Genomic DNA, 25,638 nt, shown 5'->3' with positions numbered 1-25,638 from the left:
CTCAAAAAGACGGCATCCATCAATGAGGATCCCCATCACCCAGGACATGCCTTCTTCATATTACCACCATGAAGCAGGGGATACAGGAGCTCAAAGACATACTCTCAACATTTTAGCAACAGCTTCTTCACATCTGCCATCAGATTTCGGAATGGACAATTAACCCAGGTACACTACCTCATTATTTTTACACTACTTTATTTTCAAATTGTATTTCTTATTGTAATTTATGGTCTTAAATTATTATGCACTGCATTGTACTGCTGCCTGCCTTTATAAGGACTATAAAATGGTTCCCTGGTATATTAAAATGGACTCTTGACTTTACAATCTGCCTCGTTATGATCTTGCACCTTATTGTTTTTCTGCACTGCAATTTCTCTGCAGCATTTACGATTTATTCTGCATTCTGTTAATGTCTTACGTTGCTCTTCCGCAATGAACAGTATAATGATTTCTTCTGGATGAACAGTATGCAAGAGAAACTTTTCACCGTATTTCAGTACTCGTGACAATACTAAAGCAATTCCAATACCAAGTTCAATTCTAATTTATTTTCCCCAATGGAACCACTGCTAACTTATCTTAAGAAGCACCATATACAGCAGGGATCAGTAACCTTTTTGCCTCTGTGGGCCGGATCGTGTATTAATAAGCGGACGGTGGGCCAGATAAATGCCATTAAAAACTTGAAATATGGGAATTATCTGTTTAAATACATCTAATTATGTTTTGTCTCAAATTAATGAATAACACAAGCTAGAAAATCATTTGTGCTTAAGGTTCCCTACCCCTGATATACATATATACATCAGAAGCATTAAAACAAATTACATTTTCATGTATATTACCTTGTAGTGTATATATGTTCTTATTGTAAACTTTTGCAGTTTATTGGCCACACAGTGGGTTTTTAAAGAGAGAGAAGAGACACAGTGTGTAAAATTGAAAATTTAGTCAGAGAGGAATTTGGTGCAGAGAGAAATGACTGCAAGACTTGTAGTGGTTCACTCAAGCTTGGGATTTTAACATTTAATCAGAGCAAGAGATCATAACCTTTTTTCTGACATGGACCAATACCATTAAGCAAGGGGTCTGTGGACCCCAGGTTGAAACCCCTAATTCAAGAGTTTTGGTGTCTGATGAAAGTCAATGTTCTAACTTTTTAAAGGACTAAAATATAAAACATAAACAATGTAGATTAATCTACAACAGTTATGCATCTGGACTGCAAAAAGTATAGCTGATGTTTTGGAAAAAACAGATCTGAAGCATTCTAGTATCTGAAGTCTCTTGTATCACGAAGACTTAAATATCGGAGAAAAAGAGATAATAACAGAAAAGCACATGTCAGTAACCCTGCTTTGGATAGCAGCAAATTCCATTATATAAATTATTAAACATCTCTACAAGATCTATAACCTAAAATGGTACTGGACCATAAGAAAACTTCAATAGGGAGGCTTAAGGAGTGCTGTGAAAGGTTCTATTTCATGCAACAAGGGCAGAGATACACAAAGAAACAACACCACTGGAACCTGTTTACCTGAAGCAAAAGAGAAAGGGGAGTTCTTGGTGGAAAGGCTAAATGGGACTTTAAACTGAGGGATTGGAATGTTAATAAAAACAGAAAATTAACCAAAAACAATGAATAAAGAAAGGTAGACGAAGGGTCTTAACTGTGTGGAAAACGTGTGGTCCTGGTAGCCAAGAAGGGCCATTAGAAAGTCTTGAATTGCTATTGCCCAGCAGTCCTGATCTCACACATCATGAAGTCCCCAGAGGCTGGTCCTGTCTCACTTCTGACTCCTGGTCAGCTCAACTCTTGATCCCCTGCAGTTTGCTTACTAGGAGCACAGTGGAGTCAAAGATGCTGTCATCTACTTGCTGAACAAAGCCTTCTTCCATTTGGATAAGCAGGGCAGCACTGTGACGATCATGGTTTTTTGATTCTTCAAGTGCCATACAGCCTTCATTGCTGGGGGGGAAAGCTCCCTTCAATGCAGGTTGGCACTTCCATTATATCCTAGATAATAGACCATCTGACTGGCAGACCACAATTTGAGGCCTCAGAGCTGTGTGTCAGGTATGGCTATAAGCAGGCCTGTGGCCCCAGTACTGGCTGTATACCTCGGACTTTTGATACAACACCGAGTCATGTCATCTGCAAAAATTCTGTGATGGCTCAGCAACAGTTGGGTGTATAAAGGGAAGATGGGAGAATGAATACAGGAGAACTTTGTCAAATAATGCAAGTTGAACCATTTGCAGCTCCACATCAGTAAGTCAAGGGAGATGGTGATGGACTTTAGAAAACTAAGCTTGCACTGCTCGTTACTATTGATGGTGAGGGCCGACAAGTACCTGGGGTGCACCTGGATGACGCAGTTGAGTGGAGCACCAACACAGAGGCTATCTTTAAGAAGGGCCATAGTTTTCTCCACTTCCTGAGGAGACTGAGGTCCTTTAGAGTATGCAGGCCTCTCCTTCACATATTCTACCAGCCTGTTGTCGCCAGTATAATCTTCTATGTATTGGCGCGTGGCCAAGTAGTTAAGGCGTTTGTCTAGTGATCTTAAGGTCACTAGTTCAAGCCTTGGCAGAGGCTGCGTGTGTCCTTGAGCAAGAAACTTAACCGCGTATTTCTCTGCGACGACACTGGTGCCAAGCTGTACAGATCCTAATGCCTTCCCTGGGACAACATCGGTGGTATGGAGAGGGGAGACTTGCAGCATGGGCAACTGCCGGTCTTCCATACAACCTTGCCCAGGCTTGCGCCCTGAAAACTTTCCACGGCAAAAATCCATGGTCTATTGAGTCTAACAGAAGCCTACATAATCTTCTATGTGGCAGTGTGCTGGGGCAAAGGCATCAACGTGGATGATACCATCAGGCTCAATAACCTGATTGGAAAGACTAGATTTGTTATAGGAGTCAAACTGGACAAAACGGAGGCTATGGTAAAACAAAGGACCCTGCGGAAAACACCAGCGATTGTGGACAATGTTTCCCACCCTCTGCATGCTACCTGGGCTGAACAGATGAATAATAGACTAAGACAACTGCACTGCTCCAAAGAGTGCTATATAGGCAGTTCCTGGGTTACAAACGAGTTCCGTTCCTGAGTCTGTCTTTTAAGTCTGATTTGTACGTAAGTCGGAACAAGTACATCCGGTATTATTTAGCGTCAGTTAGTCAAACGTTTGTCTTAGTATATAGTATATATTTTACCTTTCTATGCATATAAAACACTTAAAAAACATATGTATTCCAATAATTAAACCACTGTGTTACTTAGTAATAATTGTAGCTTTCATCAGGGCAGGGCCTTTCACATGCTCCATTATTCTCACTTTATCCTTTAAAATTGTCCCGATCATTGACCGACTGTAGCCTGACACTTTTCCAACAACCGACAATGTTTTACCCCTTTCCAAATGCTTTATTATTTCCACTTTATTTTCAATCATGATCGCTTCCCATCAACAGAACAGAAACACTGTGGGCGGCGGGTCTCGAGCTCCATCGGATGCCGAGGTCCGCCAGTTCCTAAGGACCAGTGCACTGAATTCCCCGGGTCCTAAAGTTCACCACACTCAGATAGGTTAAATGGGACGAGTGGGGGCTGTGCTGGGTTTGGGTATTTGACCCTCCTCAATATTCCGTGTGGGAATTTAAACTGGAGGTAGCAGTGTTTTTTTTTACGAGGTCGAGTTGTGAGCTCAACATCAACCCGGCCCGACCAGACTATGTAACAGTTTCTTCCCCCAAGCTATTAAACTTCTCAATACCCAGAGCCTGGACTGACACCTTACTGCCCCTATTGTCTTGTTTATTATTTATTGTAATGCCCGCACTGTTTTGTGCACTTTATGCAGTCCAGGGTAGGTCTGCAGTCTAGCATAGTTTTTTCTGTGTTGTTTTTTTACGTAGCTCAGTCTAGTTTTTGTATTGTGTCATGTTAACACTATGGTCCTGAGAAAACGTTTCATTTTTATTATGCACTGTACCAGCAGTTATGATTGAAATGACAATAAAAGTGACTTGACTTGACTAATATTTGTATATTTGCATATCTATGCACTTGTAATGATGCTCTGACACTGTAATTTCCTTTGGGATCAATGTCTAATCGCCAAAATTGTTGCTTGAAACTTAAGGGGAAGATTACTTACACCGTCTCTTGAAAAGGGTGGCAATACTGTGAGAGAAACAAAACTTTTGAGAAAATAAATTCGGTGAAATATTTGGTGACTGAAAGCAAAATTCTGGGTTTTCTCAATAAGTTCTGTTATGATTATATTTTGCACGTTACACAACTATACTTTTATCACATATCTACTGTATAAAGTCACTTACCGTAATAACTTCAATTCCTGTGCAGCTTTCAAGATGATTTCATGCTCTCGTTCAGACAATGCTACAATATTTTGGCCATCTGGTGATTGATCCACCATAGATTTATCAGAGAAAGACAGTGGTGGTTTTTCAGGTAAAGTGGACACATGACCAGGACCAGTCTGGGGTGGCAGATTGTCAAAGGGTAGCCTCCTGTTGTCTGTTTCCGGGTATCTTCTGTCATCAATCCGTTCTCTCTGCCAGCCAAACCTGTCTGGAGGATAATTTCGTTCATCTCTCCTCCAGTCTTGTCTTTCTGGATAGTCCCGACCCCACAACTCCCTTTCCTGGTCCTGATGATAACCTCTTTCAGGTTCCTTCCTCCACTGTTCTTCCCTCCACCTGTCTGCTCGTAGATGTAGAGGAGAGAATTCTCGTCCATGACCGTGATGATCCCATTCCTCTGGTCTGTGGAAGTAGTCTCTGTTCCGTTCATTGTCTCTGTTAAAACCATGTTCGTGAGACCTTCCACTCCTGTCAAACTCTTGGTCAAAGCCTCTGTCAAAAGATTCATTTGGAGGACCACGATTTTCCCTTCTATTTAAAACTTCCTGAGTCAGAGGGGGCCGACGAAGAAGTGACCGTTCATCTCTCCTAAATGTATCGCGCTCATCCCAGAAGTCTGGACCTGTATCTGTCCAATTATTCCTTTCCCAAGATAAAGTTCTCTCTCTATCATAATCTGGAGCTCCTCTAGGGCCAGAGAAACGATCATCCATCTGTCTCCTTTCTTCATGATGCCAAGAGGCTTGCATTTCTGTCCTCTGATATGGTCTCATCTCCGTACCATCAATGTTACTGGGACCATCGCCCTTACGCATAGAGATAAAATCCTTGCCCATCTGTGGCTTGTGTTCTGGGCCTTTTTCTTGGTCATTATTCCGACGCACTGGTGCAGATTCAAATCTTTTACCTGTTTCTAATGTTTTTGGCTCGTGTTTTTCAGATGTTGCCTTTGCAGGACCTGATGCATTTGAAGGCAGCATCTTAGCTGGATCGCTTTGAACCTGAGGAACAGTTACTGAAGGAGTTGCTGCTTCAGAACCGTCCATTTTTTTTTGAATTTCATGTGATTTAGATAAGTCAGCACTTTTTTTCAACAAATCTTTGCCAACTGAAGTATCTGAATCTTTAGGGTCTGTGGCAGATAAGGTTGCATGGGCTGGAATCTTTTCATCTACTGGCTTCACTAAAGCCTGTGGTACAGTATCTAGGTTTTGTTTCACATCCTTATCTTCTGTAGTCTCTATGTTCTTGTCTCCAACAGGTTTTACTTGTTCCTGAACTTGCTCTGAAGATGACTTTAAATCTTGTCCAATTTGCCCAGCTGCAACTTGAGAACCTTTGCATCTTGAGCTAGGCACAGAGGATCCACTAGGAGAAGGTCCACGAGGACCACTGAATCTTGGTCCCTTTGGTCCATCAAACCGAGGACCAGGGCCTTGAAATCTCCCAGCTGAACCCTCAACTCGCTGTCCTGGAACCTGTCTATCAAATCGGTGTACTATGCCTGGTCCCTCAAAATGTGGCCCAGAACTCTGGCCTTCAAAACGATGCCCTGGGCCCTGTTTCTCAAAGTGACTGCCTTTACCCTGCCCTTCAAAGCGACTGCCACCTAAGTTCTCAAAATTCCCAACACCAGGGCCCTCAAAAAAATTTCCTCCTGAGCCATCAAAGCATCCACCTCTTGGGCCATCAAAGCGACTATCCTCTGGACCATCAAATCGATTAATTCCTGAACCTTCATACTCAAAGCGATTACCTGGGCCTCGTCCTTGACTCTCAAAGCAGTTATTAGGACTCTGGTCCTCAAAATATTTACCTCGACCTTGGCCCCCAAAGCGACCACCAGGGCCCTGGTCCTCAAATTGATTGACAGTTCCCTGGTCCTCAAATCTGCTGACTGGACCCTGTCCCTCAAAATGACCACCCCGTCCCTGATTCTTGAAACGACTGCCACGTCCCTGACCCTCGAAATGCCCACCTCGCCCCTGGCCTTCGAAGCGCCCGCTTCTGCTCTGGCCCTCGAAGTGCCCACCTCGACCCTGGCCCTCAAAGCGCCCACCTCGACCTTGGCCCTCAAAGTGCCCTCCTCGACCCTGGCCCTCAAAGTGCCCGCCTCGACCCTGGCCCTCAAAGCGGCCGCCTCGACTCTGGCCCTCAAAGTGCCCGCCACGGCTCTGGCCGTCAAAGTGTCCACCACGCCCCTGGCGGTCAAAACGGCCGCCACGCCCCTGACTCTCAAAGTGGGCACCTCGCCCCTGGCGGTCAAAGCGACCTCCCTGAAGCTGGCCCTCAAAGTGGCCTTCTTGACCTTGGCCTTCAAAGCAGCTGCCATCACCCAGACCCTCAAACGGACCTCCCATACTGTGACTTTCACAATGACCTCCTGGACCGTGGCTTTCGTAGTGGTCTCTTGGACCTGGGCCCTCAAAGCGGCCCCATGGACCTGCCCCCTCGAAGCGGTTCCTTGGACCCGGCCCATCAAAGCGGCCCCCTGGACCCGGTCCGTCAAAGCGACTCCCTGGACCTGGCCCGTCAAAGCGACCGCCCGGACCCGGCCCGTCAAAGCGACCGCCCGGACCCGGCCCGTCAAAGCGACCCCCTGGACCCGGCCCGTCAAAGCGGCCCCCTGGACCGTCGAAGCGGCCTCCCGGACCGTCGAAACAGCCTCCCGGACCTGGACCGTCAAAGCGGCCTCCTGGACCTGGACCGTCGAAGCGGCCTCCCGTACCGGGACCGTCGAAGCGGCCTCCCGTACCGGGACCGTCGAAGCGGCCTCCCGTACCCGGACCGTCGAAACGGCCTCCTGGACCCGGAATGTCAAAACGGCCTCCCGGACCCTCAAAGTGACCTCCGGGATCTTGGCTCTCAAAATTGCCTCTTTGACCTTGGCCTTCAAAATGGCTGCCCGGTCCCTCAAATCGGCCACTTGGACCTTCAAAATGGCCCCTCGGTCCCTGGCTGTCAAAATAGTTTCTTTGTCCCTGGCCATCAAAGCGGCTGTTTGGACCCTCAAAGCATCCACCTTGACCTGTGCCTTCAAAGCGGCCACCTGGACCTTGGCTCTCAAAGCGGTTGCTCACACCTGGGCCCTTAAAATGGCCACCAGGACCCAGACCATCGAAGCTGCTGCCCTGACCCTGGCCCTCATAGCGACCGTAAGGACCATGGCCGTCAACACGATTGCCAGATCCATGGCCTCTAAAGCGACCCCTGGGCCCGTGCCCCTTAAAACGCTGGCCAGGACCATGACCTTCAGAGCTACTGCTGGGAACTGAACTCTCAGGACAACTGCCAGGACCTGAACCCTCCGGATGACTGCCGGGGCTCTCACTCTTGATATTACTACTTGCAATTTGCCCTTCAAGTTGTTTGCTGGCATCCTGGGCCTCAATGCTCTTACTAGGACCCTGGGTCTCAAAGAGAATACCAGTATTTTGGTTTTCAATGTGGTTACTGGCACCCTGCATTTCAAAGCAACGACTGGGACTATGACCCTCAAAGCTATTGCCTTGCTTCTTAAGTTCATTACCAGGACCATGCTTTTCCTGGCAATTAATAGGGCCTTGTACCTCGAGGGAACTTCCCTTTTTCTGAAGGAAATTATCCAGCATTTTGTCAGGAACCTGCTCCTTGGTGTTATCTATCTTCTCAAGTTGATTTCCAGAACCCTGCTCCTCAGGACGCTTAAGCAAACCTTGTTTTTCAAGACGACTACTTGGATCCTGTGTTTGAAATTCATTTTCAGCAACCTGACTCAATGCTTTATCTTCAGGTTGATGTCCTGGAGCTTTTTCCTCATTTTGCGGCTGCTGAGTCGAATCTTCAACAGTTGAACCTCTAATTTCACTTTCAATATGATGCGTTGCAGCCTCTTTCTCAATGTGCTGTCCAGCACCCTCGCCATGCTGGCCCACAGTCTGCCCTTCAAACTTTGCTTGGGGTCCTTCAAAGCAATGACCTTGAAATGTGGGGCCTCTTGAATCAAAGCGTGATCGAGAAAGGTCTCTCACTCCTGGTTCATCAAATTTGCGTTTTCCTCTTCCATGAGGCCCATCAAACCTACAGAACAAAAATAAACATTTGATCACAAGGCCAATAAGTCCATTTAATAGTAACTTGACACATCCTATAAGATCAGTCTATCTTTTTGTGAAAACGAGAACATCAAATTACTTCCACAAATATGTCTTGAATTACATATTAATTGTAAGCCATCAAAAATATGTTTTAAATATAAACATATGAACATTTTTGCAGATACATATCCAAATCTCCTTTGAATGCTATAGCTTAATTGGCCTCCATTACTACCCATAATAGTGCTTTGCAGACCCTAATCATACACTGTATATAAAAGATTTTCATCAAGTCATTTTTGGTTCTTTTTGTCAATCGCTTCCATACTATGCTTTCTGGCTCCTGACTCATCTGTCATAGACGATTGTTTCTCTTTCTGTCTATACCTTTTATAGGCTTAAATACTTGCATTAGTTTGCTCACAATCTTCTCTGCTCCAAGGAAAACAACTTATTTGAGAAATATGAGGAGGCCATTCAAACCATCACAACTGGAGCAACCTTCCAGCTCCACCAACCATGTGTCTGCATCCTTGCAATTTTTTCTCCTTCATATATCTCTCAAAAACTACAATGGTATCTACCTTTGTCATATCTGCAGGTTGCGCGTTCCAGACTACAATCACACACTACATAAGATTTTGTCATGTCGCTATTAATTCTCTTTATCTTTATTTTTGACTCTGATCATTTAGTAGAACAACATAGTAGCTCACTCTATCTCAAGTCACCTCCTTGCTATTCAATGGGCTGTAACTCCTCCTCCATTGTGCTGAATTCCCGAATCTTTCAAATGTTTACCCACCTTCTTTTTAAATACATTGAGTGGTCTCAATTCCAGAACTCTCCAGAATAAAGAATTCCAGAGATTCACCATCCTCTGTGAGAGGTTCTTCTACATTTCAATTTTAAATGACTGCCATCTAGTAGCCATTTTCCACTAACGGAAACATCTCAAGCTGGCAATGCCCCATTCGAATCTTATATGTTTCAGAAAGATTATTCCTCATTCCTTGAAACAACAAAGAATATAGAGCTATAGTTGCTTGAAACACAATAAGACTCTGATCCCAAGGTGTAGCCGGGTGAATTAAACCTTCTCAAATCCTTTCTTGAATAAAAGGAGCATTGCACTCCCAGTTTGGTCTCACCATATCCTGTAAGAATAATTCCCTATTTCTACATTCCAGATATCTTGCACAAAAGCCAACATATTGCTTGCTTTCCAAACCATCTTGCTAACATTTTGTGATTCATTCACAAGAATAATTATATACTTTTGTATTTTGGTACTTTTGATAGCTTAATCGATGTAAAATATAGCCTGCCTTTAGACTCCTCTTACTGATTTGCGAGACCTCACAATTGCTCACATTACGCTTCTATCCAATTTCCCCTCAGCCTTCTTGTCTCCAAACAGTTCTAGCTTCTACATTCTTCTCACCTATTTCTACATTCTTCAGCCCCTGTACCTTTTCAGAACAGTATATTCCCAATTTAATTTTGTTATTCATCCTGCCAAAGTTAACCATCTGGTAATTCTCTGAATTAAAGTTCACCTGCAATGCACCTACTTACTGCATCAGCTTGTTTATAACCTGCTGCCATTTATCATTACACCTTCACAACTTACAATACAGGAAAAACAACTGATAACCTGGCTCCAGACTAACGGACTTTCCGAATTATAGAATCTTGCTCCTATTAGTATACAAACATGTTTTATTTCACTTTCTTTACATGTTATACAATAGTATAATAAACTTTCCAGTGAATCAATGATTTTAAAGGGTACGTGAAATACGCATGCATTCTAGACTCCAGCTTGACTGCAAGTCTATCCATGCTCTGGGCCACTCTTATTCCAGACTTAGCTCCACTCGCACATTCAGTCCACAGTCTGGACCCTGATCCCAACTGCAATCTAGACTCCTGGCACTGGCCACACACCCCACTTGTGCTCTGGACTCCGGCTAACATTCTGTGATAATGAACAAGTTTAATTAATGCTGATTATGGGGATTTCTGAACAGCAGAATGCTGGATCATTGGCATTTTACTTTTAGAGATGGAGACTTGCACATAAGTGCAAGTCATTAAAACAGATTTTAAAAATCAGTGGCTTTAACACTGATTCCTGCGACATACCACTATTCATTTTTTTCATTCTGCCATTCTGTATAACAACCATTTAACATGGTCCTCTGTTGCTTATTATTCAGCTTTGTACCCAGATTATCAATGACTCATTTGAAGTAGTGTATTCCTTACAGCGAAGTTTCCCCTGTAATATCTTACTGAAGTCTTCTAACCCCCTTTGAAGACTTCATATCTTTCTTAGGGTTCATTTTCCAGAACTGAAGATAATATTGCCTTGTGATTAAACCAGTTTTAATAAAGGTTCATCTTGATTTTCATATTCTTCTAACACAACTGAGAAGGAGACTGTTTTACTGCCTGAATTGATTCAGTGTAGAAATCTTGAATTGTTTTAGTAGCAAATTTTCAGTCTACAGTGTTAATACACTGTTGCATAAATATACAAAAATGGCTTCTATAGATGATTACCAGTAGCCTTTTATTTTCCGTAATTGCACCACAAAAATAAACCTTAGGATAGCTTACTTGTCCTCCTGAAACCAGTTACAACTTAAGGAAGGAAGTGTGGCGACCCACTTTCTGCGCAGGCGAACCGGCTCACAAATAGCCAGCGTGCGGGGAGAGACTTTGGTAATGCACCTCTGACGTCATTTCCACCCGGAGGGTAGGCGCTAGGGATTTAAATACCAGCACCGCAGAGTATGAATAAACTAGTCTCAAAATGACTTACCGACTGTGTGTCGTTATTTCAGCGCTGTGCATAGCACATCGCTACATTGGTGACCCTGACAGTCCAAATGGGATTTGGACCAAAGATGACAGACTCTTCATCTGTTCATGCAGTTTCGCTACAACTGCCGACTTTCTGGACGCTACGACCACGCATGTGGTTTAGCCAAGCAGAAGCCCAGTTCCAGATTTGGCAGATATCCTCTGATTCCACGCGTTACTACCATGTGGTGAGCGCCCTTGACCAGGAGACGGCTGTCCAGGTTGCGGATTTCATACAGTTGCCCCCGGAAGAAAACAAATATGAAGCATTCAAGGCGCTGCTCATTGGGACCTTTGGCCTCTCACGGCGTGAGCGGGGCACCCGCTTGCTTCACCTGGACGGTTTGGGAGACAGATTGCCATCAGCATTGATGAACGAGATGCTGTCCCTGGCTGACGGACACAAGCCCTGCCTCATTTTCGAGCAAACGTTCCTGGAGCAACTGCCCGAGGACATACATCTGCTGCTGGCCAAAGCAGATTTCAGTGACCCCCCGGAAGGTGGCAGCCTGGGCAGACGTGCTGTGGAAAGCCACGAGGGAGAGCGTGGCGTCCGTCAGTCAGATTACCAGGCCACGCGCCCAACAGCAGACCAGACCAGGCCTGGCAGGGAAGCGCACACAACATAGAAACAGGAGGAGGCCAGTGAACAGTGGTGTTTCTACCACCAGCGGTGGGGCACAAAAGCCCACCGTTGTCGCCCACCCTGCCAGGGCCAGGGCCTGCTGCTGCTAATGACTATGGCGGCTGGCCACCAGGACAGCCTTTTGTACGTCTGGGACAAACAGTCGGGACGCCGCTTCTTGGTCAACACCGGAGCGGAGATCAGCGTCTTGCCCCCGATGGGGTACGACACCCGCAACAGGAGGCCAGGACCCACTCTGAGGGCTGCAAACAGCAGCACGATACGGACCTATGGCACCCGCACAGTGCGGCTGCAGTTCCGCGCCGGCCCAACCACTCCTGGGGGCAGACTTCTTGCGAGCTCACAGCCTGCTGGTCGACTTGCAAGGGAAAAGACTGGTACATGCCGAGACTTTCCAGACGTTCTCCCTGGGTGAAGCCAAGTTGCTGGCCCCACACCTGGACTCCATCACGCTGTCGGACAACGAATTCACTAGACTCCTGGCGGGCTTCCCATTGATTCTGACACTGCAGTTCACAGCAGCCATGCCCAGACACGAGGTACAGCACCACATTCCGACTCAGGGACCACCCCTCCACGCCTGTGCACGAAGGCTCCTCCTGGAAAAGCTCCGCCTGGTGAAGGAGGAATCCAAGCGGATGGAGGAATTGGGGATCATACAGCCCATGGGCCTCCCCCCGCACATGGTGCCCAAAGCAACAGGGGGCTGGAGACCATGCGGCGACTACCGCAGGCTGAACGAGGCTATGACACCGGACCGCTACCCTGTGCCGCACATTCAGGATTTTGCAGCAAACCTGCATGGCGCACGGATCTTCTCCAAGGTGGACCTCGTCCGAGGATACCATCAAATCCCGATGCATCCGGACGACGTCCCCAAAACAGCACTCATCACCCCTTTCGGCCTTTTCGAGTTCCTCCACATGCCGTTCAGCCTAAAGAATGCCGCACAGACGTTTCAGCGGTTAATGGACGCAGTGGGACGCAACCTGGACTTTGCTTTCATCTATTTGGACGACATCCTCATAGCCAGCAGCAGTCGTCAGGAGAATCTGTCCCACCTCCGTCAACTCTACGCTCGACTGAGTGAATACGGCCTGACAATCAACCCGGCCAAATGCCAGTTCGGGCTCGACACCATCGACTTCCTGGGCCACAGGATTACTAAAGACGGGGCAACCCCTCTGCCCGCTAAGGTAGACGCAGTCCATCATTTCCCCCGACCCAACACAATCAAAGGCCTTCAGGAATTTGTGGGTATGGTAAATTTCTACCACCGTTTCCTCCCTTCAGCTGCCCGAATCATGCGCAGGGGTTCACCCTGATGTCGGGTAAGGGCAAGGACATTACCTGGAACGAGGAGTCCGCCGCCACTTTCATTAAAACGAAAGAAGCCTTGGCAAACGCCGCGATGCTAGTGCACCTCAGAATGGACGTCCCTACCGCCCTCACAGTGGACGCATCTAACACGGCAGTCGGTGGGGTGCTGGAACAACTCATCAAGGGTCGCTGGCAACCCCTAGCGTTTTTCAGCAAACACCTGTGACCACCCGAGCTCAAATACAGTGCTTTCGACTGGGAACTGTTGGCGCTATACCTGGCAATCCGGCATTTCAGGTACTTCTTAGAAGGCAAGCCGTTCACCGACCACAAACCGTTGACCTTCGCGTTCACGAAGGTGTCTGATCCCTGGTTGGCTCGCCAGCAGCGACATCTGTCCTACATCTCGGAGTGCACGACGGATATCCAGCACGTCTCGGGAAAGGACAACGTCGTGGTGGATGCACTCTCCAGACCAGCTGTCTACCCTGTCCCTGGGGGTGGACTATACAGCACTGGCGGAGGCGCAGCAGGCAGATGACGAGATGCCCAGCTACAGGACCGCAGTCTCGGGTTTGCAGCTGCAGGACTTTCTCGTAGGCCCAGGTGAGAGGACCCTCCTGTGCGACGTGGCTACCGGCCAACCTTGACCCATCGTCCTGGCAGCCTGGAGGCGGCGGGTTTTCGACTCCATACACAGTTTGGCGCACCCATCTATCAGGACAACCGTCCAGCTGGTCTCCAGCAAGTTTGCGTGGCACGGACTTTGCAAGCAGGTCAGTGAATGGGACAGTACGTGCGCGCAGTGCCAAACAGCCAAGGTACAGCGGCACACTAAAGCCCCGCCACAGCAGTTGTACCGGTTCACGAGGTGGCCAGAGGCAGTCCCGCTCACCAACACATCTGCCGATTCCTGCGCCCGAGAACTGATCGCAACCTGGGTAGCACGCTTTGGGGTACCGGCCCACATTACCTCCAACAGAGGCGCCCAGTTCACCTCCAGCCTGTTGGGAACGCAGCTGCACCACACAAGTGCCTACCACTCACAGCTGAACGGACTGGTGGAACGCTTCCACCGTCACTTGAAATTGGCTCTCATGGCCTGCCTGAGAGGACCTAACTGGGTGGACGAGCTTCCCTGGGTCCTGCTTGGAATTCGTACAGTGCCCAAAGAGGATCTGCACGCCTTGTTGGCCGAGTTGGTGTACAGCGCACCCCTGGCCGTCCCGGGAGTGTTCATACCAGCCCCAAGGGGGCAAGAGGAAGAACCTGCAGCAGTCCTGGACAGGCTACGCGAAAGGCTCAGCAACCTGGCCCCTGTACCAACTTCACAGCATGGACTGACCCCGACCCATGTACCTAAAGAACTGCAAAACTGTAAGTTTGTGTTTGTGCGAAGGGGTGGACACCGGGCGCCACTACAGTGGCCATACGAGGGGCCGTTCAGGGTGATCAACAACAACGGGTCCACTTACGTTCTGGACATTGGGGGGAAAGAGGAGGTTTTCACAGTGGACCGACTCAAACCAGCCCATGTGGACTTGGCGCAGCCGATCACTGTTCAGGCACCGCTGCGCAGAGGCAGACCTCCCAAACAGAGTCCGACCCAGACTGAGGACATTGGGGGGTGTATTGCCAGTTTTGGGGGGGGGGGGGGTGGGTGGTGGTTATGTGGCGACCCACTTTTTGTGCAGGCGAACCAGCTCACAAATAGCCAGCGCGCGGGGAGAGACTTTGGTAATGCACCTCTGATGTCATTTCTTCCCGGACAGGGTGGGCGCTAGGGATTTAAATACCAGCACCGCGAAGTTTGAATAAACTAGTCTCGAAACGACTTACTGACTGCGTGTCGTTATTTCAGCGCTGTGTGTAGCACATTGCTACAGAAGGATGATTAATTTGAAAAGTTAAAGGTGCATTTCTCTCTCCAAAACCGCAAGTGCCTATGTCAAGACCTAAAAACACATCTTTGATTGCTTTATTTCACACTTGCATCAAACATGAGAGTGTTCAATCACAATAATTAAGGCCAGTCTATGTTACATTCTGAAAATTAAACGTTAATCATAGTTGAAACTGAAAGCATGAATTGGAGCAACTTGTTGCACATAAACTACTTCACCATGGATGGACCCAAGCCCGGCCATGAAAGGAGGATTGGGCATGGTGCTAGCAACCCCCACTTAGAAAGAGCCAGAGCTACAGAAACTTCAAAGACCTCATTCCTGGGAGAGGAAGGATCTTTACCTGGAAGACAGATGAAGTTGTGTAGCGAAAGCAGAAGCCACAATCAGTCCAGAACAGAAAACTCCGACAAACTGCAGTCAGCAGCCTGTGCCCCAGTAGGGGTGATGGGCTTAAGAAGAAGCTGGACATAAATTGCTGTCAAACCTGATGAAATATAAACTTGTTCTATAAGTGGCACTGATAAGAATCAAAGGAACAGAAGCAAACTCAACCAGTAATTGCCCAGAGTAGCATTTTCAGACAAAACTGAGTGCACATGAATAAGAGGAAATACAGGGGATAGATGAGGAACTAAAGGTATAGACAGTTGCATACCCAACACAAATTAAAATGTCTAATCATTTCTTCCAGGTTTCAAAAAAATGTGCATAAAGTGACTAATTTTAATACCTTGGTGCTCCGAGATCTTCAAATCGTAGTCCACTTTGTGATTGGTCTGATGGCATTGTCCCATATTGCCCAAATCGATTATATTGTGATGTTGAAACTGAAGGAGACACCTTCATTTCATCATGTGGTGTTGGAATCAAGGGTTTCTTCGGTTCTGTGACAACAGGTGAACTTTGAGATAATGGGGTAGGACCCTGTGAAACTGGTGCAGTGGTCTGAGTCATTGATGGGGGAGCCCAAGTCATTGGTGGAGGAGGCTGTGACACTGGTGGAAAGGTCTGAGTTATTGATGGAGGGACCTGAGACACTGGTGGTGGGGCTTGAGAAATTGGTGGTGGGGCTAGAGTCATTGGTGGAGGGGCTAGAGACACTGGTGGAGGTGGCAGAGTCATTGGTGGAGGTGGCAGAGTCATTAATGGGGGTGGCAGAGTCATTGGAGGTGGTGCACCTGACATTAGAGGAGGGACTCCAACCATTGGTGGAGGCATCCGAGTTGCTGGTGGAGGCACCTGAGTCACAGATGGGGGGGCTTGAGACATGGAAGGAGGGGCTGGAGACACCAATGGAGGGGCCTGAGAAATCAATGGAGGGGCCTGAGACACAGATGAAGAACTCTGGGAAATTGGTGGACTCTTTTCTTCTGAAGGAACTGAGACTACAGGTGAACTTGTTGCACCTTGTGTAGAAGAACCAGTTAATGGTGGCGTAGGGGGCATTCCCATGGGTGGCACTGGAGGCATTGGTAGAGTCTGAGAGGGCAATCCTCTTGATGCATTTCCCAAGTAATTCTGGGATTGATTGTTCATGTACTGTTGTTGAACATTCCTGAGAGCATCCATTCTTTCTTGAAAGTGATGATTCGTTGATACCATTTGCTCTTGCCATTGGTTCCACTGTATTTCGTACTGTTGGAGTTGATCCTTGTTAGGATAGGCTTGTAGCTGAGCCTTCCAAATCTGAAACTGGCGCTGCCATTCTTGATATAGAGGGATGAACTGCTGCTGCTGCATCTCCAAATGTCTCAGCTGCATTTCTAGAGGTAGAGACTAAAGAAAAAGGAACTTATTACAGCACATCCCGCTTTATAAAAAGTTTAATAATTCTAGGCATTACTTTTATATTCACACAAGGTGGGTGATTTTACTTGTCCACATAGAAATAATGTTATTTTTTCAAAGGCAGTCCAAATTATGACTACTGATGAGTACAAGAGCAATCTTACTTTGCAAGAAATCCAGAAAACTGAGATAACTTGCAAGGAAAGCAAAAACACTTAACTGCACAAAATATTTAAATGCCTGAAAACCCGCAACATAAATACTAAGCAACATACACAAAATGCTGTTGGAACTAGGCAAATCAGGTGCATCTGTGGAAAGAATAAACAGATGACATTTTAGACTAAGACCTTTCACTTAATGAAGGATCTCAAAATGTTGATTGTTTATTCCCTTCCACAAATGCTGCTTGACTTGCTGAGTTCCTCTGGCATTTTTGTGTGTGCTGTTCATGATTCTCATAGTTCTATTAACCCACAACTTAGTCTTCTTGATTCAAAGAACAATTTATTTTGAAAGACTGGTATGATTCCCATAAATTTCATCTGACACTCAGATGTTGGAATCCTGTATGGTGCAGAGTACTGCAAACAATATTCTAGATGAGGTCTGAATAATGATTTATAAAGGTCTGGGATAACTTTCTTGCTTTAATAATTAATGTTGTGTGATACTGTTAAAAAAAACCTTTTCAAATTTTTTCTCTCATTTTCAAAGATTTGCATTCAAGTGTATCCGTTTAAAATTATATTATTTAGCTGATACTATCTCATCAACATTCTTATTACCAAAATGCAGCACTTTATACTTCTGTGCATAAGATTGGGATCAATCAGCTACCTCAAAAAAACATTCTAAACAAACATTCCCATAGCAATTACAGTGAAATAAATATACTGAAAGTCTAGCTAGTTCATAATTCAAATATAATGGTAAAAACTGTTTAGAAAAGGGATCATATTCTATAGTTTGTCAAATTTCACTCATTATTATTTGCCTCTCAGGTTAACTCTTCAATGCATTGTACTATTTTTTTGTGACGCACATGTAAACTTCACTGAAGAATTAAATGTGCCATAATATAAAACAAAGGTTCATGTCTCCTCATCAAAAGCAGATAAATACATTGTCAGATATGTGTGCAGAGTTCCAAGATGCCCTTTCAACCAACAAAAGATGAAAAACAGGAAAATCATAGGTTAAAGAACCTAAAAGGAATATGTTAAATGCAATGAAAATCAAACAAAAATTGGGACATTTTTAGCTAATGAAGATAACTTCAATTACAGCTTTAGAACCATTAATATCAATTTGTGATGTTACGATTTAAACCTACTACACACATTCTACTTCTACTTTTAAACCTTCTACTACTATATTTTCAGAACGAACCAATTTCTCTTACACTAAATCACCAAAATATCATGCTTACGTGAACAAAAGTTAAGATGACACAGAAGAATTTTCCAAAGATATTGCCAAAGAGGGTGTCACTAACCTGTACATGTTGGATCTGCTGCATTATCTGCTGGTACTGTTGCAGCAGTTGTTGAAGTTGATTATGTTGTTGCATCATGCTTTGCTGCTGATACTCGATACGCTGTTGTTGCCACTGGGCGGCCGCTGCCTGTAGCATCTTCAATCTCTCTGCTTCCTCTGGATTTTCTGGAGGTTGGATAGTAGGCTAGGAACAATTCACATATCATTGCAAAGTCATGAAATAAGTCTTTGGAAATTGCATATTTGGACTTGTTTATTGCCATGGCTTAGAGGTTCTTACATATTTATCAATCACTGAAATTATTTAATAAAAATCCTAATGCCCCACCAATAACTATTCGGAACTATAGTTTTGTAGTACTGTAGCAATATTGCAAATGCTCTAATTTGTCTGTATTTCATTTAAATAAATATTTGTTACTCAGTTAATAGTAGCTTGTCTTTTTATATGGTGGACTGATTTTAGGTTGTTTGAGGAACAGATGCAAAACCAGTATTCTCAATGAAGATAACAGAACATTGGGATTGGCCTAGTGACCCATAAATAGCACAGCTGGCTAAACATGCGGCAGGAGGCAACTTGATCAGGACAAATGTCAACTGACTGTCACCACTTTATGAATCTGCATGGGAGATGGTGAAAGATATCCTTACAATTCATAATCTGCAGTCAAGAAAGATAAAACTAAGAATCACTTTGGCAGAAATTACATCAATTTATGAATTCTTCAGTCCTGAACTTCTTGAATTTCCCAAATAACATTGTGGCAGTAACATTACCAAAATGACAGCAGTTCAACACAAGATGCACCACCACTTTTTCAAGAGTAAAGATGAGGAATAAATATTGATGGTGATGGACACACCCTAATCCCATAAATTAATAGGAACATAATATGTTTAAGAGAAAACAATAATTTAATCTTCAATGATGTGTTTAATAGTTGTTCTATGAAATATGAAGATTAAAATTTCTCTATTTACTGCTGGGTACAAATTATTGACAAATCAGACATTGTACCTCTTATAGGAATTGAATGAAAAATCGATAGATTTCAGAATCAGGTTTATCACTGGCTTATGTTGTGGAATTTGTTGTTTTGCAGCAGCAGTAGTACAATATATTTATTTTAAAAAGTTACTGATTGTCAGCGAGGAGATGTATGGTTGACAATATGGTCTTCCAATGAAGATCCAGTTGTAGAGAGGTGCACAGAGGACCAGGTTCTAAAGCTTGTCCATTAGTACTGAGGGGATAATGGTGTTGAATGCTGAGTTGTAATCAAGAAACAGCAGTATGATGTAACTATTGCTATTATCCTGGTGGTCCAAGGCTGACTGTAGTGTTAGTGAGACTGCTGTAGACCTACTGTGGCAGTGGGTTCAGGTCCTCACCCAGGCAAGAGGTAATTCTAGCCTTGACTAACCTCTCATATCACTTCATCACAGTAGATGTGACTGCTTCTGGGCAATAGTTGTTGAGGCAGCTCACCTTTGGAAGCAGGCAGGACTTCTGAATGTAGCAGTGAGGGGATGAAGAAATCCTTGAACTGTTCAACCAGTTGGTTGGCATAGGTTTTCATTGCCGTGCCAGCTACACTATTCAGGGACTGGTGCCTTGCAAGGGTTCTTAAAAGAAGCTCAACAGTAACTTCCAGGACAAATATCACAGGGTCATCAGATGATGCAGCGATTCACACAGGTAGTTTTAGTCTCCCTTTCAAAGCATGCACAGCAGGCATTGAGCTCCTCTGAGAGTGAAGCATCACAGCCATTTATGTTAGCTTTCACCTTATAGGAAGTAATGGCATGCAAATACTGCTCTGCTACAGCTGAACTTGCATCCAACTGTGTCTCTACCTTCACTCATTCTTCTGACTGACATCTGTAGGTTGTACCTGGACTTCTTGTAAAGTTCTGAATGTCTTGAATAGTATAGAATATATTTAGCATCCATCCCACAATATGAAGGAGCAAAAAATTTTTGTTATGACTCAGTTGCAATGTACAGACATGTGAATTTAAAAGTCAAATGGCTTGTAGAAAAGAAGCTGTCCCATAGCCTGTTGGTCCCGAATTTAATGCTGCAGTCCTGTTTGCCAGATGAAGCAGCTGAAACAGTTTATGGTTGGGGGTGACTGGTGTCTCCAGTGATCTTTTATGCTTTCTTTCTGCACCTGCTGCTATAAATGTCCTCAGTGGAAGGAAGTTCACATCCACAGATGTGCTGGGCTGTCTACTTTCTGCAGTGCCCTGTGATCAAGGTTGGTGCAATTCCTGGACTAGGTGGTGATTCAGCCAGTCAGTATGCTCTCAATGGTGCCCCTGTAGAAAGTGTTGAGGGTTTGGGGGCTCATGCTGAACTTCTTCAGTCACCTGAGGTGGAAGAGATGCTGTTGTTCTTTTTTTGCCACAAAACTGTTGTGTACAGTACAGCCCAGGTGAAATCATTGGTGAGGTGTATACCGAGGAACTTGAAACTACTCACCCTCTCAACTGCAGACCCATTTATGCTGATCAGGCAAAGCATGTCTCCATTCCTTCTGTAATCCACAATCAACTCTCTTGATTTTTGGACATTGAGGGAGAGGTTGTTATCCTGGCACCACTGTGTCAGGATGTCAACCTCTCCTCTGTAGGCTGTCTTATTACTGCTAGAAATAAGACCAATCAAAGTATTGTCATCTGCGAATTTGATCAGCGGATTGGAGCTGTGTGTTGCAGCAGAGTTGTCGGTGTAAAGGGAGTAGAGAAGGGGAATCAGTACACAACCCTGGAGAGCACCTGTGTTGGGGGAGAGACAGGTAAGGGTGAGGGAGCCCATCCTTACTACTTTGAACGATCCAATGGAAGCCTAGGATCCAGCAGCACAAAATGGGGTGCAGGCCAAGGTCTCTGAGCTTCTTGTCAAGTCTAGAGGGAATTATTGTGTTGAATGCTGAACTGTAGCCCTGGAACCACATTCTAATGTCTGCATCCCTCTTCTCCAGGTGAGTGAGGATGGTGTGTAGTGCTGTGGCTATGGCAATATTGGTAGACCGGTCGACAGCAGGCAGATTGCAGGGGTTCCACTGTGGATGGTAGCATGCTGCAGATGGAGTCTTTAACCAGCCTCTCAAAGCATTTGCTTATAATTGAGGTGAGTGTGACAGGACACCAATTGTTCAGGTTTGCTATCTAGGCTTTCTTAGGTACAAGGACAATGATGGATAATTTGAAACAGGAGGGCACTACACACTGTGAGAGGGAGAGATTAAAAATGTCCGTTATCACACCAGTCAGCTGTTCAGCACACACTTTAAGGATGTGCCCTGGGATACCATCCAGTCCTGCTGCCTTGTGGCTGTTGACATGGTGGAACATTCTATGCACCTCAGCCTCAGAGGTGACCAAGGTGCAGGTCTCGTCAGCGGCTCTCCTTAGGGTTCAGTACTATCAATCTCGAATTGAGCTTTAAAAAAACTTAGCTCATCCGAGAGTGAGGCAGCAATGTTGACTGTACTGCTGTGTTTCTTTTTGAAATCCATGATGGTATGCAGTCCTTGCTATACGCTGCATCTGTCATTGTTGCAGAGTTGTGACTGGATTTTATCTGCGCTGCCATTTTGCCACCTTGATGACTCTAAGTAAATCATAGTGGTACCTCTTGAGCTCCTGTTAGTCTCCAGAAGCAAAGGCTTTATCCGTTGCACTGAGAGGAACACACACTGAACTATTTATCCAAGGCTTCTGGTTTGGATAGACCCCGACTGACTTTTGGGGACAATGTCTTCAATGCACTTCCGAATGATGCTCCATGAATTTGGAGATGGTCTCAGCTCAAAATACCTCTCAGGTGACGCTATCAAAGCAGTCTTGTAACATTGAGTCTGACTGGTTGGACCAGCAGTGGATAGTTTTCTCTATGGCCACTCGTTGCTTCAATTTCTGTGTGCAGGCGGGCAGATGCAAGATGGAGGAATGGTCACTTTCCACACAGAAGGCAGAGTGTTTTGTAGGCATTGCAGAAGGCAGAGTAGCAGTGGTCAAATATGCTTACTCCCTGTGTGCTCACCTCGATACGTTGGCAGAACTTCGGATAAACTCTGGTCAGCAACTCCTAGTTAAAGCCTCCAGCAATGATGAAATCAGCCTCTAGTTGTGTGGTTTCATGGATATTGATGGTTTTGCAAAGTTCATTAAGAGCCAGTTTGGATTCAGCCTATGGTGGGATGTACATGACATGAATTCTCTAAGGAGCCAGAAAGATCGACATAGCAGCATAAGATACTCCAGATCTAAGAAGCAAAAAGATCTGAGGTTGTGCACGCTACCTGGAGCACACCAACCACTATTCACTATGAAACATACTCCCCACCTTTACTTTTCCCTAAGAGGTCTTTAGACCTGTCCACTCTGAACACAGAGAATCCAATGGGTTCAATAGCATGGTCTGGTATTTCCTCCAACCACCAGGTTTTGGTAAAGCATAAGATGTTACAGTGCTTTGTTTCCAATTGGTAGGATATTCTGGCTCTCAGCTCACACAGCTTGTTGACCAAGGACTGTACGTTGGCCAGGAGTATGCTAGGGAGCGGCAGCTGATTTGTGTGCCGTCTTAACTTAACCAAGACGCCGGCTCTTCTTCCTCGCCGCTGGCAACGCTTCCTTAGTAATGCCAGTGTGGTGAATGAACCTCCTGTGGTTTGAGCAAACTGGGGATCCCAGTGATTGAAAGACAGCACATTATGATCAAATGCCATCTTTCTGATGTTCAAAAGTGTCAATCAATCTACACCTGATCTAAGAAGAATGCAGGAAGAAGGAAAGATAAGCAGAAAATTACAAAGTCAATTCAGAGTACACAGCAGATTGCATATCTTCTGGTTCATTCACGGCTTCTGGTTTGAGAATGTCTGTTTATCACAGGCAGTTAATCTTCCTCATTCAATTTTCCTTCATTCAATGTAAACCATTTCAGAACTGGATGACTATCTTATCATGCATTCACTCAGTTTTTAACATTCACATTGTAAGAAATGATTTAAATCTGACTGAAATTCAAAATAATCCTCGCCATTAAAATACTTTATATCCATTGCAAAGTTATACAAATATAGTTTGTGCAAAGAAACCCAAAAGATATACTACTAATTTCCTTCAGTTTATCAACAGGAAAATGATATCTACCGATTTTCATTCATAGCTTCCAAAGTGTTCTGCACGCTTTTATGTCACAGTACATGTATAGCTGTTAAAATTTTCTTTCTACATGTCAAAAAGGAAAGTACATAAACTTACATATAAGACAATAAAAGGTCTAATTTACCTTTGCTTCTTCAGGTGGCGGAGGTGGAGGCATCTCCTCTTTAGGAGGTGGAGGCGGTGGCTGTGTTTTGGATGCCTCATAAGGTGGAGCTGGTGGCAACGGTGGCTGTGTAGTATAACAGCCCTTGGCCTCTCCAGGTTTCTGCTGTGCAGAATCACTGATCTGGTTCATTTCTGCACTCAGACTCTGTTCCTGCTGACCTCCATACTGTTTGCCTCCATGATACCAATATTGTTGCTGTTGCTGCTAACAGAATGCCGATAATGCATATTAATTTCCCACATTATACTCCATCTGCCAAACTTATGTCCAACCACCTGCTCTATTTATATAATTTTGCTGGTTTTGCAATGCTGTCATAACTTGAGTTGCTAATTCTATTTACGTTATAATTGAAAAGGTTATAATACAATTAGTCCTATCATTTAAATTAAAATACATTTATACATGATTGATTGAGGCTGTAGTGCTGATTTCCACTTGCTACAGCTTGCTAATCTAAATTTAACCAATTAATACAATTAATTGTATTAATTGCCCATTTCTCAACTCTAGAGTCACAGAGCACTGCAGCACAGAAACAGCCCTCGAGTCCATCTAGTCCACACCTGTACCTTGACTAAAACCATCCATGCTCTTCACATCCATAACTTTTCCACCACTTCCACTGGCAGCTCATTCCACTCTCAACACCCTCTAAGTGAAAAGGTTTTCCCTCAGATTCCCCTTAAATCTAACAAGACTCCGGTTCTAGTCTCAGCTAACCTCAATAGGAAAATCCTGCCATTTATGCTATCTATACCTCATAATTTTGTATACCTCTATAAAATATCCCTTGTTCTATGTTCCAAAATTTAAAGTAATTTTATTACTAAATTACACATCACCATAAACAATCCAGATTCATTTTCTAGTGGTCATTCATAGTAAATACAAAATACAATAGAATCAATCCCAACAGAACAATCACGACAGCAGACTGTGCAAATACTAGAAGAAATAATAATAAATAAACTATAAATATTGAGAACATGAGATGAAGATTCTTTAAAAGTGAGTCCATAGGTTCTGGGAACATTTCAGTGATTAGGTGAATGAAGTTATCCCTTCTGGTTCAAGAGCCTGATGGTTAAGGGGTAATAACTACTCCTGATCTGGAGGTATGGGTCCTGAGGCTCCTATACCTTCTTCCTAATGGCAGGAGTGAGAAGAGAGCGTGGTTGGATCCTTAATGAAGGATAATGATGGTTAAGTCCTAATCTATTCAACCTTTTCCTATAACTCATATCCTCCAGTCCCAGCAACATCCTCGTAAATTTTCTCTGCACTCTTTCAATCTTATTGATATTTTTCCTGTATGTAGGTGACTATAGTTCAACATAACAACTCAACTCTTATACTCAAATCATGATTTATGGAGGTCAATGTGCAAAAAAGCAAAAAGCAAGATCTCCTGGTCGCCAACCATTTTAATTCCAATCCCCATTCCAGCATGTTGGTTCATGGCCTTGTCTACTGCCATGATGAGGCCACCCTCAGGATGGAGGAGCAACATCTCATATTCTGTCTGGATAGCCTCCAACCTGATGGCATAAACATCTATTTGTCCAACTTCTGGTAATTTCCCCCCCTCCCCCTTCCAATTTCCCACTCTGGCTACTCCTCTTAAATCTTTTCCTCACCTGCCTATCACATCTACTTGCTACTCTTGCTTCTTTCCTTTCTTCTATGGTCCACTCTCCTCTTCTATCAAAATCGTTCTTCTCCAGCTCTTCACCTACCATCTCCTAGCCTCTTATTTCACTGTTCTTCCCCCAT

The 25,638-nt window shown here is 44.7% G+C and overlaps 1 protein-coding gene across 4 annotated transcripts in view; it reads right to left on the bottom strand.

The window, feature by feature from the left end:
• LOC132389643 (YLP motif-containing protein 1-like) overlaps positions 1–25,638 on the bottom strand; it is a 163,778-nt gene that overhangs the window by 97,195 nt on the left and 40,945 nt on the right. For 3 of the 4 annotated variants that reach the window (XR_009510639.1, XR_009510638.1, XM_059962175.1), the window contains exons 3-6: positions 23,821–24,066; positions 18,511–18,696; positions 15,955–17,000; positions 4,360–8,463 (exon numbers count right to left, since the gene is read on the bottom strand). Coding sequence is in view for 2 of the 4 variants with exons in the window: in XM_059962175.1 (XP_059818158.1) it covers positions 4,360–8,463; positions 15,955–17,000; positions 18,511–18,696; positions 23,821–24,066 (5,582 nt within the window). In the remaining 2 variants the exon portion in view is untranslated. The remainder of the gene's footprint in view (positions 1–4,359; positions 8,464–15,954; positions 17,001–18,510; positions 18,697–23,820; positions 24,067–25,638) is intronic. The other variant, XM_059962186.1, reaches the window with a different exon arrangement.

This window comes from Hypanus sabinus, chromosome 2 (genome assembly GCF_030144855.1).
Source record: "Hypanus sabinus isolate sHypSab1 chromosome 2, sHypSab1.hap1, whole genome shotgun sequence".
NCBI lineage: Eukaryota > Metazoa > Chordata > Chondrichthyes > Myliobatiformes > Dasyatidae > Hypanus > Hypanus sabinus.
The sequence above is the reverse complement of the archived record's forward strand: the minus strand, read 5'-3'. Positions and strand labels throughout refer to the sequence as shown.